General features: G+C 35.8%; 1 protein-coding gene across 1 annotated transcript; it reads right to left on the bottom strand.

Moving 5' to 3' along the window:
* Positions 1-1,232: 1,232 nt before the first annotated feature.
* PLK4 (polo like kinase 4) lies at positions 1,233-17,554 on the bottom strand. Its single transcript, XM_025874155.2, has 16 exons — positions 17,308-17,554; positions 16,563-16,658; positions 15,673-15,768; positions 15,479-15,593; positions 14,205-15,231; positions 13,192-13,292; positions 10,189-10,556; positions 9,258-9,362; positions 8,571-8,673; positions 7,439-7,588; positions 6,565-6,698; positions 6,381-6,472; positions 6,088-6,232; positions 4,905-5,045; positions 1,792-1,898; positions 1,233-1,393 (listed from the first exon to the last, which is right to left on the bottom strand). The coding sequence occupies exons 1-16, from the start codon at positions 17,335-17,337 to the stop codon at positions 1,291-1,293; spliced, it is 2,913 nt and encodes a 970-aa protein (XP_025729940.1). The 5' UTR covers positions 17,338-17,554; the 3' UTR covers positions 1,233-1,290.
* Positions 17,555-18,622: the final 1,068 nt, after the last annotated feature.

Below are 18,622 nucleotides of genomic sequence, written 5' to 3'. Positions count from 1 at the left end.
TAATTTTCCTCCTGAAAATTGATTACCAATGTACTAAAATGTGTTAATTCTAACAGAGATTGCCAAATTACTTTTACACTAATTAACACATGAGAATGCCCTGTTCCTCTTAACAAGCACTATTTTTATTATTTTTTGCCAATCTCTTTGATAAAAGGAAATGATTTTGTTTTAATTTTGCATTTCTCCAACTATAAATGTGGTGAGCATGTATTTCCTCTTTTCTGTCTTTGTGAATTATCTGCTCATATCTTTTGTCCATACTTCTATCAGGTTGTCTTTTCCTTATTAACTCTGCAAATTATGTTGCAAATTAATATTCTTCTCATTGCCTTAGGCAAAAACATCCAAAACAATGTTGAATAATTGTGGCATTAGGTATTCCTGTCTACTAAATGGAATTAGCTCAAATATTTCTAATTCTAATAAACAGCAGGAAACATTAGGTTAAAAAGACTTTATCATATTTATATAGTTTTATTTCATTCCCATTTTACCTTGAGTAAAAGGTAATGGCTGTCCACTATCAAATATTCTTTTTCTTCATCTTAACTACTGTATTAAGTTTACAGTGTTAAAATGTTTATCATTAAAATATACAGATATTTTCAAAAAAAGGTAGAGAAACAATGTATTTACCATGTGCAAAATTATTTTAAAAAATTTAACTGGCTCCTAAACAGGCAACATAATTTAAAAATGAGCTTACTAGTAACTTACTTTAAAATAAGTGTTTAATTAAATAAATCAAAAGATAAAGCAACTTATCTCTGTATTTATTTTTTTTATAAAATACATTTTCAAAAATGTTTCATTAGAAACTGGTGCTACAAAAATAAATATAAAACAAATATACATGTTTACATATGTTACTTACAACATAAATACACATTATTTACATGGTCAAAACCTCAAAGACTCCAGCATGCTTTTTCCATGATTCTCAACATGTCTGAGAAGTAGGGAAAACAATCAAAAAAGCATAAATATGCCACACACCATTTATATTTTTGCTTTTAAAAGACTGTTCAATACAAATATATGAACACAAAGTTTGGGGGTATATGTTCTAAGAGCAAAGTCTGGTGTACTATTTTAATCTATGACCAGTACATTTTAGAAGTTTCATTCTGCTTTGTTCTCTCATTAGAATACATTCATTATGGTATAGATTAAAACTGTCTTTTATAGAAAGGCTTTCTGAGGAAGTTAGATTAAATAAAAAAAGTCACTTTACTTGAAAGCCAACAAAGTTATTTATTAGACTTATGTATCTAAAAGGAGCTCTAATTATTCAAAACTAGGAGCTGGATTAGAAAACATCAAAAGGATGGAAGAAAGACATTGTAATTTCTGTTTGATGTAATCTGGCAATTTTTCATTTTCTCCATACCTAAGTGAAGCAAAAGAAAAAAAAAAAAAAGACAAAAACATAACTTAATTAATTGGTTTGTATGAGAGTACCAAAAGGCATATTCTATTTTTCAGTAGTTCTTCAATGAGAGGCACCTCAGAAAAATTACACAAAATTATTTAAATAGATACCTAAATCAAGTTAAGCATATCCAGTTTGTTTCTTTTTAAAATAGGCCACTTTCTAAATGTATTTAAGTAATAAAAAGAAAATTAGGTCAAAAACTTGAGCTGACTTGAAAATTGGATTCTTCACTAAATTGAAGGCCCTAATCTAAAGAACATACAAAACCTTATTAAATCATTTATTTCAACATATAGAGAAAACAAAATTATATAGCAAAGGGCTAAATCTCAACCATTATTTTAAGAACTTACCTAGTTGTTTGACCATTTGGTGATGTATAACTGAAAGAAGACACTCCTGCCTGCACGACCAACTGGGACCCATCATTGAACTGAACCCACACAGCTCCAGTAGTTAACTAGAAAAATAATTAAGTGTGCAAAATTACTACACAGTAGAAGATTTAAAGTTCTTAAAAGGTACTCATGTTTAATAGGTCTTTCACACAGTTAAAAAAAACAATGTTCGGAGCTCTTGGGTGGCTCAGTCAGTTAAGCATCTGACTCTTGATTCTGGCTCAGGTCATGATCTCAGGGTCCTAGTATCAAGCCCCGTATAAGGCTCTCCGCTAAGCAGGGAGTCTGCTTGCCTCCCTCTGCACCCCCACTGCTCGTGCTCGAACGAGTGTGCACTCTCCCTCTCTTAAATTTTTTTTTTTTAAAGATTTTATTTATTTGACACAGAGAGAGAGAGAGAGAGATAGTGAGAGCAGGAACATGAGCAGGGGGAGTGGGAGAGGGAGAAGCAGGCTTCCCACCGACCAGGGAGCCCGATGCGGGGCTCGATCCCAGGACCCTGGGATCATGACCTGAGCCGAAGGCAGACGCTTAACATCTGAGCCACCCAGGCACCCCAAATTAAAAAAATCTAAAAAAAAAAAAAAAAAAAAGCAACCCTCTCAGAAAACTACAAATATGGGGTTGTGATGGTAGTAGCACTAAGAATATTCACATCTTTTCTGATTATTCCTTTAATAGCTACAGCATTAAAATATTAAAATTATTCTAAATGAATCCTGTTTCCCATTCATTTCTACTATGATGTCTGAGTAGTTTTGTGTCCTCCCCCCGACTCCAATAGCATTTTTTTTTAAAGATTTTATTCATTTATTTGACAAGAGAGAAACACAGCGAGAAGAGGGAACACAAGTGGGGGGGTGGGGGGGTGGGAGAGGGAGAAGCAGGCTTCCTGCCGAGCAGGGAGCCCGATGTGGGGCTCGATCCCAGGACCCTGGGATCATGACCTGAGTTGAAGGCAGATGCTTAATGACTGAGCCACCCAGGCACCACTCCAATAGCATTTCTAACCAAGAAGATATTTAGTTAATAACAAAAGTAACATTTTCTTAAATCAGGATTTCCCTCTATTTGTTCTTGGGCTACAGAATTTCTCTTCTGCCTGAGAACATTACACCTTAGCCTTTGCAAATTATTCCTTTAGTCACTGATATTTGATATAGTCACTAATATACAATGTGGCACTCCACAAACAGCAGAGAGAACACATGCTCACTGGAATCAAACAGACCTGGGTTTACAACCAGACTCTGCCAACTACCCAGTAAGACTGTAAGTCAATCAACAGTTATAAGTCATAATTTTACTATCTATAAAAGGAAGTAACACCAACTTTATATATGACAATATATGTGAGAAACATGGTACCACATGGCAGGTACTCAACAAATGCTGAGTTCCTTTCATTTATTTCCTACCCTCATAAAGGTCTAAGATGCATTTTTCTTCACTGGTAAGTAAAAATTACATGTACTATGCTCAAGTCTCCAATCTTCAAGCTTTCAGATGATACATACATATAGGCTCAGACCTACATATAATTCTGTAAGTATGAAACTCAATGTGGACTTAATTTTTATTTATTTATTTATTTTTAAAAGATTTTATTTATTTATTTGACAGAGAGAGACACAGTGAGAGAGGGAACACAACAAGGGGAGTGGAAGAGGGAAAAAGCAGGCTTCCTGTGGAGCAGGAAGCCTGATGCAGGGGCTCGATCCCAGGACCCTGGCATCATGACCTGAGCTGAAGGAAGACACTTAATGACTGAGCCACCCAGGCACCCCTGGACTTAATTTTTAAATGCAAAAATCCTTTTCTGCCAAATGAGAGTTACTCTAGTAATAGATTAAAAATAGTTTGTTAAAACTTAAATGTCATGAACATCACTCTCAATTCCCAACAAGTAGCCATTACGAGACACCTCTATTCTGTTTGTTTTTTACGATTTTATTTATTTGAGAGTGAGAGACAGAGAGAGAGAGAGAGCATGAGCAGGATGGAAAGGCAGAAGGAGAGGGAGAAGCAGGCTTCCCACCGAGCAGGGAGCCCGACATGGGGCTTGACCCCAGGACCCTGAGATCATGACCTGAGCTGAAGGCAGACACTTAACTAACCACTCAGGTGCCCCTCAGGTGCCACTCAGGTGCCCCTCTATTCTGTTTTTCTTAATTTATTTTTTAAATTGAAGCATAGTTGACATACAATGTTATGTTAGTTTCAGGTATACAACATAGTGATTCAACAATTCTATACAGCACTCAATGCTCACAATCTGTCACAACATTATCACAGTATTATTGACTATATTCCCTATGCTGTACTTTTCATTTCTGTGACTTATTTATTTTACAGCTGGAAGTGTGTACCTCTTAATCCCCTTTAACAAGTTTGCCAATCCTCCTCCCCTCTGGCAATGACCAGTTTGTTTTCTGTATGGATGAGCTTCTTTCTGTTTTGTTTTGTTTTTCAGCTTCCACATGTAAGTGAAATCATGTATTTGTTTTTCTCTGACTTATTTTACTTGGCATAATACCCTCTAGGCCCACCCATGTTGTCAAAAATGGCAAGATTTTATTCTTTTTTCTTATGGCTGAGTAACATTCCATTGTGTATATATACATAATTTTTTTAATGTATGTATGTATGTATAGTTATTAATTTTTAAGTGGGCTCCATGCCCAACGTGGGGCTTGAACTCACAGCCCTGAGATCGAGTCACATGCTCTATGGACTGAGTCAGCCAGGCACCCCTACACATACATCTTCTTCATCCATCTATCAGTGGACATTTGGGTTTAAAACACTTGTTTTTAAAACTGTAAAAACAAATGACAAAAACAAATCACTTATGCCTTACTAATCTATTAACAATACCTAGAGTTCTCCACGTGTGTACAAGTAAAAGATGTCTAAAATTTTAATATAACCAATGTAAAAAAAGGTGTAAAATCTTTCTTGCAAAGAGAAATCTTTAAAATTATTTATTTTTTTTGATAATTGTCTAATGACTGCAAACTAAAGAAATTCATACTGAGAAAATTCACTTTACTATAAAAACTTCTCACCTGTGTAGCCCAACCAATATTTTTCACAAAAACAGATTTCAAAAGTTGTGCTGATTTAGGAAGACAATCTTTTAGACTACTAGAAGAGATGTTTGTTCCAGAAGCTGCAGCTGTAAAGCCACGTCCTTCATTTGTAACCATCTACAAACAAGTAAAAGACAAGAAGATATTATTCCTTAGCATTTTTATAAGCCAACTTCAGCAAAACTGAAAAATGACTAGATTTTCATTAGCTGAAAATAATTTTTAATAACAAAGTTAAAAAATTAAAATATAACCACATAATAAACTTCAGATTTAAATTAAAATATTAACAAAAAAATGCAACTATATAACTGCATTACAGAAAATTAGAGAAATACAGAAGAAAAATCACACGGTTGCTGTTTTCATTTAGATTTCTTTTCTTTTTTTCCCCAAGGTATAACTTTTCATAACTGCAATTACAGTATATATGTATATGTGTATGAGTATACACACACAGATCTATTTCTTTAATGTTGCATTTTTCTATATTGCTATATAGAATGTATAGGCATGACAGTTCACTGAATAAAAATTTAGTAAGTTTATGTAACCAATGATCTATCATGGATATTAAGGCAGTCAATGATATTTTATTAGTAAAAATAAAATGATACATGTAGTAACATATTTCACTTTTTCCCAGAGGGGACAGGTTAGGCCTCACAGGGGTAACATTTAAACTGAGACCTGGGGGCGCCTGGGTGGCTCAGTCGTTAAGCGTCTGCCTTCAGCTCAGGTCATGATCTCAGGGTCCTGGGATTGAGCCCCACGTTGGGCTCCCTGCTCAGCAGAGAGCCTGCTTCTCCTCTCTCCCTCTGCCTGCCGCTCTGCCTACTTGTACTCTCTATCTCTCTGTCAAATAAATAAAATCTTTAAAAAAATAAAAATAAAAAAAATAAACTGAGACCTAAAGGATGAGAAAGAATTAGCCATTAAGAGGTTAGAGAAAAGTTCCAGGTCAAGTGAATAGCAGGTGAAAAGGCCCTGAAAGTCTGATTTACTCGAAGAACTAAAGAAGGCATACAGGGTAAAGTAGGCAGGGGAGAAGTAGAGAGATGATAGTAAGGCCATAGTAAGGAATTTAAATTTTATATGAAGGGCATGAGGCAATGACTGAAGAGTTTATAAAGTATAGAAGTGACATATATTTACTTACAGAAGGATTAAGTATTGGTGCCGGTTTTGGAAAAGCAGCACTATTCATCATTTTATTCAAAGATGCTCTATCACTCATCAGGTAGTTTGAATCCACAGAAGTAGGAGGTGATAAGGCCTTAGGTGAACTAGTATTACCAGGTTTTCTGGGGGGGAAAGAAATGTCCGAATATATTCCCTTAAAGCTTTCAAATTACAGAAAACTAAAAAATGTCCATAATGTAAACACCAAACTATTTTTTTTAACATTTCCGATACATCTTAGCCATATTTAAAAATTTTTCAAACATTTACCTTCCTACAATTATTGGGAAAAAGGGAGCACTTCCACTTTTCTTTTCCTCTTCTGAAATTATGGATTCCAGTGCTAAGCAAATACGATGGCCCTATTTCAAAAGAATAGTGCTGTCATTATTTCACCTGTCACTTGGAATCACTATTAATTGGTATGAAAAACCTACCACAACTAGGTACATACCTCATTTGCATGATCCATATACATTTGTATTTCCCCTTTCAAGCTATTAATTTCACTTTCACCTTTTAAGGTATAAGATTTTCCAGTCTTTTCAATCACCTGAATTAAATCTTCGGTTTTGTGTATCTTTGCTCCTTAAAGAATAAGAAGAAAACTACTCTTTTATCATTTCTTTAAATATTCCTGTGTTTATACTCATTATCATACTAGTGCATAAAGATCAAGGTATTATTTATATTCACTCAATGATCATTAATAAAATGAGGCTCTGAATGTATTCAATAAATATAGGCCATCCATTTTTTTCTGCATATATCTGGCTTAAGTCTGATACTTTTACGATATCTTAAAAAATCACTGATCTCATACAAAAACATAACTGAAGGATAGCTATAATTATATGTGTACTGTGTGAGTGTATGTGCTAGGTGTCCCTTAAAGGGAGTTTTACAGATTAAAAAGTAAATCATCTTTATAGAATAGATTCAGAAAATAATATTCTCTAGTTCAACACTATCCTTTTGCCACATTTATAGTTTTCATCATTTGGTATATGTCCATTTGAGTTTCTATTAAGAAAAAGGATATTTATTTCAGGTGATTCTGTACTATCAACCTGAATGTTGTTAAATCTGAGCTATTTAGGGAAAGAGGACTAATATACGTATTGGAGAATAAGCGGTTTACATGAAAGTATATATAAATAAATTTGGTTAACATATTTAACGTATAGTACCTGTGCTGTGTAATTAATTTGTATGAATATATAGCTTATAAACTTGTGGTGCTGAATTAAAAAAAAAAAAAAACACAACTACTACATTATAAACTAAAGGGAAAAAAATTACCATTACCAATTCTAAATGGTACTTACCATCATAAAACCAAACCTCAAAATCAGCATCAGGGGAATTCTCCATCAAAATGCATTTAGCATATCTTGTAAAATAAGTGATTTTGGGTGACTTAGATCTTACAAGGTGTACAAATCTGGAAGCATATTGATATTTTCGCCAGTACTTCTCTAGGGAAGAAAAGAAAAAAATTACCAATAGTAGGAAATAAAGTGTTGATTTGACATATAAATTCCGTAAGTTTAATACTGATCTCTACTCTTCCACAAAAATTCAAGTTGATAGGTTAGAAACCTCATTTCCAAAATAAAGATATTTTAGTCATGCAAGTCTATTATTTTAATGAAAACTAAAGACAATATAATACAATTCCCAAGAAGTATATAACAAAATCTGATGAATAGTACCATGATTATTTAAAAAATCTCTTTCTTTGACTCATTGACTCCTTATTATAAGTAATGATTCCAGAAAAGTTTTAATAATTGAAATGAAAAAATTTCTACCTGAGAAATCAGAATCAGACTATCAGGAAAAGATGTAGTTCTTTTTATGTTAGTAAAGCATGGAGTTTTGTGGTCCTACTACTCAAAATTAGTTTTTACAATTCCCTGTAACTATAGTCACTTACAGTATTTAGTCTTGTCTATCTGTTCTGATTTCTAATAGGGTTAGGTTAGATAGGTTTTCTTGTTTGATTCTAAAAGTCACTTCAGTGAAGTCTTAACTATTCAATATTTAATTCCCCCATCCATAATATCCAGAAGCTGAACAAGGAGTCAAATTTGGTTAGCCATAATTATAGGTGATCATTTATGGAGCATAATAATGCTTTCAAAAGTCAAAAATTGATACTTTATGTTGAATTTTAAACAAGATTCTAGACAAATTAGTAACTAAACAAGTGTACGTATTGTATTTGTGTGATATATGACTAATATTCCATAGTTTTTACTTAAATACGTGGTAACACAGATTATGAATAAACATTGGATTAGTAAGGTACACCACATCTCACCATATATAAAGTATGAGAACATGAGCTACAGCCTGGCTGAAGCAAGACCTTTACAATCAATGATATCCACACATACGGAGTTTACGTATATATAAATTCATTATCTAAATTTATTCCCTGGTAAATTTACATACCTGGTAAATTGTCAAAGCTGTACCTACTGATGTTGTCAGTAGGGGGTGGTGGTCTATCAGCAAGAGGAAAACCTCTTCCATCATTGGGATAATAAATAGTGATCTGCCAAAAAGTTTTTTTAAGAACTCTAATTATATGCCCTTAAGTTAGAGTGCTATATTTTGTTAATAAAATTATGAAAAGAGCTCACATGTAAAATTAAATATTATTTTATTGAAAACGTTAACTATTCCCCAGAAGTAATTATTTTGCCTTTTTTTTTTTTTAAGATTTTATTTATTTGACAGAGAGAGACACAGTGAGAGAGGGAGCACAAGCAGGGGGAGTGGGAGAGGGAGAAGCAGGCTCCCCGCTGAGCAGGGAGCCCGATATGGGGCTCAATCCCAGGACCCTGGAATCACGACCTGAGCCGAAGGCAGATGCTTAATGACTGAGCCACCCAGGCGCCCCAATTATTTTGCTTTTCAAACTTAAGCTTAAAGCTTAGATTTTGCTACAAGCTATAATTATTTTTAAAACCACATTAATTAAATATATGTAATAGCTATTTTAGTTTTTGAATTTCAGAGATACTATCACATTAAGAAAACCAATTTTTAAATATTTTAACGATATCCTTGTAGAATGAATTGGAATGCTAAATGCTTAATGATTTAAAGTTGCAAAATAAAGTAAAGCCACATTACCATATTTCCATCACTAGATATTTGAAGAACTTCTTTCACATATTCTTGAGATGTATGCTCCTTTAGAAGCTCCACACATACCTCCTCTGAATCAAGTATGCTAACCTAAAAAACAAGAAACTAACATTAGTAACAATTCTCTTGTTTACTATAATAGCTCTGACATATATAACACTTAAAAGTACTTAACCATAGCAGAAACAAAAATTCAAGTCAAAATCAAACGGCTGCTTCTCTGCAATAGTCTACACCACAGGTGTATTTGAGCACAATTGTGAAACATAAGAAGCAAAGTAAAAAGGCATAATTAAGTGTGAAATGACATCCAGTGAGCAGAATGAAAGCAGAAGGTAGGGGTGGAGAATAAGGACTTTGAAAAGACAAAAGCAAGCCAAACAAAGGCAAGACTGGGTGAAACAGAAAGCAAGGTACAAACAGAAGGAAGATGAAATTAAAAAATTAAAATCGCTATTCCCAATTCATACATCAATTTAAACTCTAAACTTGATTTTGTGTATACTCTTTTTTAAATAATTCCAGATGTTAAAAGAAATTTTTATTTTTTAGTTTACCTTTTTCATTTGAGACTAGATTAAATACCAAGTCAAAAGCAAAAAGCAGTATTAAATATTAATTTAGTAATTGGAATTGTGAATAAAATAATATTTAACACAGTATTTAGCCTCTTATTTTTAAATGTTTCTCATTATCAATAATTTAAAATTCAAAACTTATCAATATCAATTCACATTCTTAAAGTAGCCAGAGGAAAACACTAGCTATTTTTCCATAAACTCCTGGTCTCTTTACTTCTAAATGAGTTTATTATGTAAATATCAAAAGTACAGGAACTAAAAGAAACATATTTGATACAAGAAACCACATACTCAAGAAAATACCACATAGTAATTTAGAAAAATGACAGACATACCACAGCCTTTTTGGTTTTCTGTCTAATCGGTTTTAACCTGTAAGCAGTCAAAGGAGATGTAATGCCTCGTAGTGTACGTTTCTGATAACCCAATGGTGGCTCCATACCCCTAGTCTTGCTTTGTTCAGAAAGAGGATCTGAGCCAAAAATAGATTCTTGTTGAATTATCTCCGGTTTACTTTGAAATGCAGTCATATATTTCATGGTATTCAGCTGTTTTGCAGGATGCACATTATCAGAAGCATCAGGGCTCTTTCTGGCTCGCGTCTCAGTCCAAGCATTTCTTGATGTGTCCTGCCAATCTGGATGGCCTTGGAAATCTCTGTTTGGGCTAATGCTGTTGTGTTCAGTACTTTCTCTTAAATGAGCTGCATTATACACAGAATGAGGCAATTTAGTGAAAAATGAAAAAAACAAGTCTACACAACACAATGTCATGCTAGTATAATTTCGTTTTGAGGTACAAAAGAAATCTAGTAAAAAAATGTTTATAATATTTCTAACAAATAAGTAGTTTTAAGATATGACATAATATAAGAATGACTTTAAAGATTTTATTTATTTATTTGAGAGAGAGAGAGAGAGATAGAGCATGAGCATAAGCAGGTGGAAGGAGGCAGAGGAAGAGGGAGAAGCAGACTCCCCATTGAGCAGGCAGACCGATGTGGGGCTCGATCCCAGGACCCTTGGATCATGACTTGAGCAGAAGGTAGACACTTAACCAACTGAGCCACTCAGGCTCCCCAAGAATGACTTTAAAAGAACATTTTAATCCAGATTGCAAAGATATACCTTTATACTCCTAAAACTAAGAAAAAAAGATATTAATAAGAAATTCATTTTTCAATCAAGGCAAAATCTAGGGTCACTTACTAACTCTAAAACAAGTAACTGCCAGTGTTCCAACAAGTACAGATTTGAGGAGCTCCCAGGTAATCATTCTATGTAATATGTAAATGTATCCTCTTTAAGCTGAGGACTGTCACCATCTTTACTTATAAAATATGCAAATAAAAGCAAAAACAGTGTATGAAATAGTTTTCATATTATGATTAATATTTAATATTACAAGGGTATTTGCACCACATTTTTAAAGAGTTCTTGTTGAATTTTACCCATTTATATTTTATATGGTTTTAGAGTTCACACGGGAATATTTTTTTAAAGCCCCCTAAATGATTAGACTATATAGATCTGATTAAGGCAATTTTTCAAATGCTAAACTATGAAAATATATATTGCATTTTTTTCTCTAAATGACTTGTTAGTGCTTTCCTTCCTCCTACTTCCATTATGATAGAAATATTTTGTACCAAATAATATTCTTTAAAATTGCAGCAGCACTACTAGATTATAAACAAGCTTATTTCTCCACCTCAGATACATCCATATTACCAAATAAAAGTATCTATCAACACAACAGAAAGTTAAGTGCAAGATTAAGTACATGGCAATTTTATAGTTTAAAAACCATAAACTTGAATTATCATCAACAAGTACACATAAAAAGATTAATTCCCTTTTGGGCTCTTGAAAATAATATATTTTTTAAAAAGAAAAAAGAATAGATGCTTGTGGTAACATAACAACTCTGCTTAAATTATAGTCATATTATGTACTCTTTGAAGTAATATAATACTTAGTACGAAATGATCTCCTCCTCCCCATATGTTTTCTTTTTTATTCTCCCTTTTTTCCATGGTTATTTCCAACCCACCTTCTGTGAGTCTGTCATATTCATTAATAAGAAATGTTGAACTGTCAAACTCTGAATCTAAAATAATGACCTGGATGACAGCTGTTTAAAAATGTTTAGGTTTTGGGGTGCCTGGCTGGCTCAGTCAGTAGAGTATGTAACACTTTTGTTTGTTTGTTTGTTTAGAGATTTTATTTGAGAGAGAGAGAGAGAGAGAAAGGAAGCACAAGCAGGGGGAGATGGAGGGAGAAGCAGGCTTCCCGCTGAACAGGGAGCCCGATGCAGGGCCCGATCCCGGGACCCAGGATCATGACCTGAGCCAAAGGCAGACGCTTAACTGACTGAACCACCCAGGCGCCCCAAGTATGTAACTTTTTTTAAAATTTTTTATTGCTATGTTAATCACCATACATTACATCATTAGTTTTTAATGTAGTGTTCCATGATTCATTGTTTGTGCATAATACCCAGTGCTCCACGCAGAATGTGCCCTCTTTAATACCCATCACCAGGCTAACCCATCCCCCCACCTACCAAGTATGTAACTCTTGATCTCAAGTTTGTGAGTTCAAGCCCATGTTGGCCTGGAGCTCACTTAAAAAAACAAAACAAAACAAAACAAAAAAACCCATTAAGTTTTTAGTAGCTGTGTTTTAGTGTATGTAAGGTCCCACTGGTAAACCATGACATCCACATCAGCTTCTACTTAAAAATAAGGTCAACCATCTTTTGATTATTTTATAGGCACTGATAGTAGGTGCTTCTTACAGACAGGCTGCAAGAACAGAGAGACAGAGTAAAGTCTATGAGCCAGACTGCTTGTATTGGAATCCTGGCTCCTCTGCTTATAGGCAGTAGTGTAGCTTGGCAAATTAAGCTCTCTGCAACACAAAAAAGATAGGGCTAATTATATTCTCTTCATATTTTTCTTTAAAGATTTTATTTATTTATTTGAGAGAAAGAGAACAAGCAGTGGGGTGGGGCAGAGGGAGAGAGAGAGCAGACTCCCCGCTGAGCAGGAAGCCGGACGCAGGGCTCCATCCCAGCACCTGGAGATCATGCATGACCTGAGCTAAAGGCAGATGCTCAACCGACTGAGCCACCCAGGCACCCCTAGCTTCGTATTTTTTTGTGTGTGAGAATTTAATAAGTTAATATTTGTTAAGCATTAAGGACAGTAACCGATATAGCAAATACTCAAAATGAGTAAAGTTATTATTACTGTTATTGCAATATAGTTTATTGAAAATGTATTATTATTTTTTTAACATATTATTTTCTTTAGAAAACCCAAACAGAAAACTCACCCTTTATTTGCAGATTCTCAAACCACTGTTGCACCATTTCAGTCTGAGATGTTTGGTCTGGAAATGGAAAAGGAGTTTTTCCTGGACAAAGATGACTGGAGCTAAACAGAGAAAAAAATTCCAATAAACTAATAAAAAAATTATCAGGTAATAAATTTTGAAGATAAAAATATTTAAAAAGGTAGTTATCTTTTGATCTGAATACCTAAAAATTTTGGAGTAACTATAGAAACCAATATTTGCATAATTAAATTGTCTCTAAGAAGCTAAACTTCCAGATCAAAATGCCCATGGTACTGTGACAATGTTTTTATATGGCTACTGCCCTCTTGTAATTTAAGCATAAAAATCAAAGATCAGAAAAAGGAAAAAATAAACACTACAGTCATTAAAAAATTAGCCTTCATGTGAGAAGCAGTCAATAATATGATTACTCATCACTTGCTCAGCTTGTGTGTATGAGAGGGATAGAGAAAGAGAGAGAACAGTTACTATCAGTACTTTAGGGATCAGACACGTTTAATATGATACTTTGTATTGGAGACCTGCTTCCTATAAAACAAAAAACGAAACAAAATTCTCAAGTATTAAACACATTCATGGGCACATACACTTATTATGAAGTTTTTTTTTTCTTTTTTTAAAGATTTTATTTATTTGACAGAGAGACACAGCAGGAGAGGGAACACCAGCAGGGGGAGTGGGAGAGGGAGAAGCAGGCTCCCTGCTGAGCAGGGAGCCCGATCCCAGGGCCTTGAGATCATGACCTGAGCCGAAGGCAGACGTCCAACGACTGAGCCACCCAGGCGCCCCTATGAAAGAGGTTCTTAACTACAATTAAAAATCATCATTCTGATTCTCTAATAAGAAATAGAAATCATAGTTAAGAAGTACCTCAGGAACATCTGACAATATTAGAAAAAATTAACCCTCCTTAGTTAGCTGCAGCTTCCTATTTGCGCTAATGTAACATTTATAGAAAAATAAAATGCTTTTGATAGAATCCTTCTTACCATGCTTGATCATTATCAGGTCTTTCAAAAGATCCAGAACTATTGGATGTTTTTTCTTTAAAGAAGTGAAAAATATTGGTATTGTTGTTTGTAGGTGAGTATCTTTCTTCATTTTCATCTACTCCTGATCTTTTGGATTTTGAAAGCATTTCTGCTGAGCGACATCGTTCCATTGTAAATGTTTTTGCTCGAGACTGACTATTAGAAGTGCCAGATCTATCAGAGGAATGGGCTCTACGAAGGTATCGAGAATGTGGCCTTTCTTCTATATCCTGGGTCACTCTTCCCCTTCCACTATTACTGGTTTCTTGTTCTTGATTTCCCCAGTGAGTATAAAGACTGCTTCCATTTCCCGAAGAAGAAAAATCACTTGAATTTTTATTCTTTGGAAATATCATCACTTTATTTGGGAGTGGCTGACCAATCAAAAGTCTTCTTCTGTCAAAGAAACTACCACTTACACTGGTACTGGAAGAAGCTGTAATTGCAGTAGAAATTGTGGCATGTCCACTATCAATTGAGTCTTCTACAGTTCCTAAATCTTTATTTTTTGTTGAAGAATCTCGGGACATAAAAGGATGGTCTAATACTGAAGACAGACTTAAACGATCTGCTGGATTTCTACGAAGTAACTGGTGAATAAGGTCCTTGGCCTCTCTTGTCAAAAAAGTTGGCATTTCATAATCTGCCAATACTACTTTATTTAATGTGTTCTTGACTGTGTCAGTGTCAAAAGGTGGTCTCCCAATAAGCAACGTATAAAACATACAGCCCAAGGACCAAACATCAGATTCAAGTCCATGTGCACTTCGAGTTGCAATTTCTGGTGAAATGTAATTAGGAGTTCCACATAATGTATAGTGCTTCTCATGCGGCATTTTCAATTGAGTTGCCAGCCCAAAATCAGCAATCTTGATGTTCATATTACGAGTAAGTAAGAGGTTAGAAAGTGTGAGGTCCCGGTGTAATATACCATGAGAATGGAGATACAACATTCCTGTGATGATCTGGTGCATAAAGTGTCGAGCTGTTGGAATGAAAAAAATAAAATTTATAACTTAGAAAATCTGATTCAGTATTTAGAATCTTAGAATTTAGTTTTTAGAAATCCAAGTACATGTGCCACAGTATTACATTAGAACACCAGCTTGCAGCTTAGTTTTACCAACCAAAATACTATTATGATAATTTTATAATATCCTTTAAGTCCCTTTAAGACAACTGGGCAGTTGAGTAAAATTTAAATACACAAAAGAAAAAAAGCAGCCACCTACCTTCATTTTCTGAGAATGGTTTCCTTCTGTTCTTTAGATACCTGTTCATTTCTCCATTATGGCACATTTCTAATACTAGATACACATAATTGTTATCTTCAAAATAGTTATACAGCTGAAATGTAAAAGGTTATAGTAAATGATAATATACAAAAATTCAATGTCCTCGGTCACTTTTATAAAATTTGTATTACCTCCAAGATAGAAGGATGTTTCAACTGGCAATGTATTTTCACCTCATTTTGGACTCTCTGCACCATTCCAGCTTTGTACATGGCTTTCTTATCTATCTAAAAATAACATGAGACATTTAAATGTTGATGATGAACTTCCAAATGTGAAGTTTTCAGAAGTTAACTCTGGAGAGAAAGCATACTTTAAAATATTCTTAAGTCCTTTTATCTACTTCTTTATGAGGTCAATTTACTCTGTTGTCTGTTTCCCCATGCACCTAACAGAGTGCTTGGCAGAATGGACATTCAGTAAAAGTTTACCCAATGCATTCTAATATCCTTTCCCAACTTAAAGACTTTAATAGCACAACTATCATATCTATATCAACAACAACAAAAATCTAGCCACACTAGATTTAAATAATCTGTTCCTCTTTTTCTACTAGACAAGCTTTTAAAATAAAACTTCCCTCTCCCTACTGGTTTGGATAAGTGATTCTTAATTTGTTTACGATACTCCTATTAGACTGACCCCCTAACAATCAAAATAGAGTATTTTAAGAGTGTTACAGTGTAATACAGAAGTAGCACAAGTCCTACTCATTATTATAAACAAATTATTTGTTCTTTGATTTCTATCAATTACTACAAGTTTGCATAATAACAAGTACTAGGTCTACTGAACATGAATGAAAATAAAACACTTATTTAAGCACAGTCAAGGATCTCCTAACACATCTGTAAGGTCAATCGCTGGACTTGGCACTACTGTCTTCTGCATAAGAAATGGGTTCTCTCCACCCTTAATCAAAAAAAAAAAACCCCTCATAGGTACGGAGTTTCTTACATTTTAAGTCACCTTTCTAATTACCTGCAAAGTAGAGGTGAAAAGTTGATTAATATATTCTTACCATTTTGATTGCAACTTCCAAACCAGTGTGAATGGACTCAGCTCTGTAGACACCAGCAAATGATCCTTTACCAAGGAGATTCCCAACTTTAAAATCCTTAAAAGTTAAAATTAAAGATACGTGTGATGACTCACAGGAGTAAAAAAGAAGACAGGAAGAGATTGGAAAAAGATAAAATGGATCAAGAGGGGAATATGAAATCAAAATTCAAGCAGGTATTACACCTCGATACAGCAGGTGTTTGGGGTGGAAAGCATGTTGACGCCTTGTGGGGATCCCTGAAAGTCCAGGCTGGGCTTCAGATACAGCACGCTAATGAACTGCTTCCTCAACCTCAGTGCAACTTCAGCACCTTGCTCCCACCTCCAGCCAACCCCTGGGAGCAGAGGGCACCGCTGGAATCCCGCCGCAGCTCCCGCCGGAGGTAACCGCCATCCCCTCGGAGAAGGGGGTGGCAGCTTTGCTCTGTTCTAGCGCGGCAGACCCGGCGGGATAGCCTTGGTGTCCGGAGACGGACGGGCGGGGCCGCGAGCGACTCGCCTTTCCCCCAACACCCCAGCCTGAGGGGCGGGGCGCTCCGCCCAAGACAGCCTGGCCGGCGGTTGGGACTCTCCCAAATCATCTCGGCGCCCGCCCCGCAGCCCTTAGATTCGCCTGGTCCCCCTTTCCGCCGCAGTCTCGAGTCCTGCCACCCCAACTACCCCACCCCCACCCTGCCCTGCAGACGCTTGCCAAGACTTTTCACCTCGATCTTCTCCCCAATGCAAGTCGCCATATTTCCAGGCTCAGGCCTGTGCTCCCCAAATTAGTTTCCTTCACGCAGTCCCTTCGAGGCAGCGCTCCAAGCAGCCGGCCGGTCTTGGCGCCCATCAGGCTTGGCTCTCTAGGCCGCCGCTCCGGGCGACGGCTGCACAGCCACTGAAAGGCCTCCCCGGCACCTTCCGAGACCTAGGCGGCGCGTCCGCGCTCCCATTTTGAAAAACTCCCGCCGGTTGCCGTCCCAGCCAGGCTAGCCGTGACGTAAAGAGACCCGGGCGCGCATGCGTGGCAGGCTCTCCTGCACGGCCGAAGGAGCCTAGAACCGGAAATGCTCCGGCGGCCCTGCAGCTTTGCTAGGGAATGTTGGCCGTCAAGCTTGCAGAAGGCCGGGTTTACTGTGGATAAAAGAGCTAGCCTGAAAGATGAGACAACTGGTAGGCTACTCACTTGACTGTCCGGAAAACTATCTCCATTTCTATAAGGATTTTAAAAAAGTTCAAATGTTTAAATTTGACAAAACAGCACAGGGAAAAAAAAAATCATTACCTAGCTTAAACACCCTTTGTACCTCTGCGTTTACTCCATAGATTTTCCTAACTGTAATGAATGAGTATGGTGCTTTAAGAAAATGAACTCCATTCTTTATTTTGGTAAATTGCTGTTATATAATTTGTATAGCAACTTACATTTAAGAGATCTCACACACTTTATGCAATGTATTGATTAAAGGAGACTTCTGTAAGGTTGGAATGATCCACTTTTTGCAGATGAGAAAACTGATATTTATTAAAGATTTAAAACGAATGACACCACAAACAGATATTGTTTGGTTTTTTTTTAAGATTTTATTTATTTATTTGAGAGAGTGGGGAGTAGTGGTGCAGAGGGAGAGAGGGAACCCCAGGTGAACTCCCCACTGAGTGGGGAGCCCCATGTGGGGCTCATCTCAGTATCCTAAGATCATGACCTGAGCTGAAATCAAGAGTTGGATGCTTAACCCAATGAGCCACCCAGGCACCCCTAGATCCTCTGTTTCTAAAAGGAAGACTCTTCTACGTTAATGGATAATGTTAAGTTTACTTAAGTTTGCCTACCTGCAAGCTATAAAAAACTATTAGAGAAAAGTCAAATTTTCGTCTTCATTTCTAGAAATCCTTCCTTAAAGATTATATGTGATAATGCTTGAGCAGTGGTTCCAGGGTCCAGTCTTCCAATTAGATTTGCTTTTGCTGTTGAATTTTAAGAAATTCATATAATTCACAATCAATTGTGGGGCTTTTTTGGGGGGGTATCATTTAGTC

Source organism: Callorhinus ursinus, unplaced genomic scaffold (genome assembly GCF_003265705.2).
Source record: "Callorhinus ursinus isolate GAN/ISIS: 27379988/994484 unplaced genomic scaffold, GSC_fseal_2.0 scaffold4, whole genome shotgun sequence".
Lineage (NCBI taxonomy): Eukaryota > Metazoa > Chordata > Mammalia > Carnivora > Otariidae > Callorhinus > Callorhinus ursinus.
Note: the sequence above shows the minus strand (reverse complement) of the source record. Positions and strands in the feature narration are given on the sequence as shown.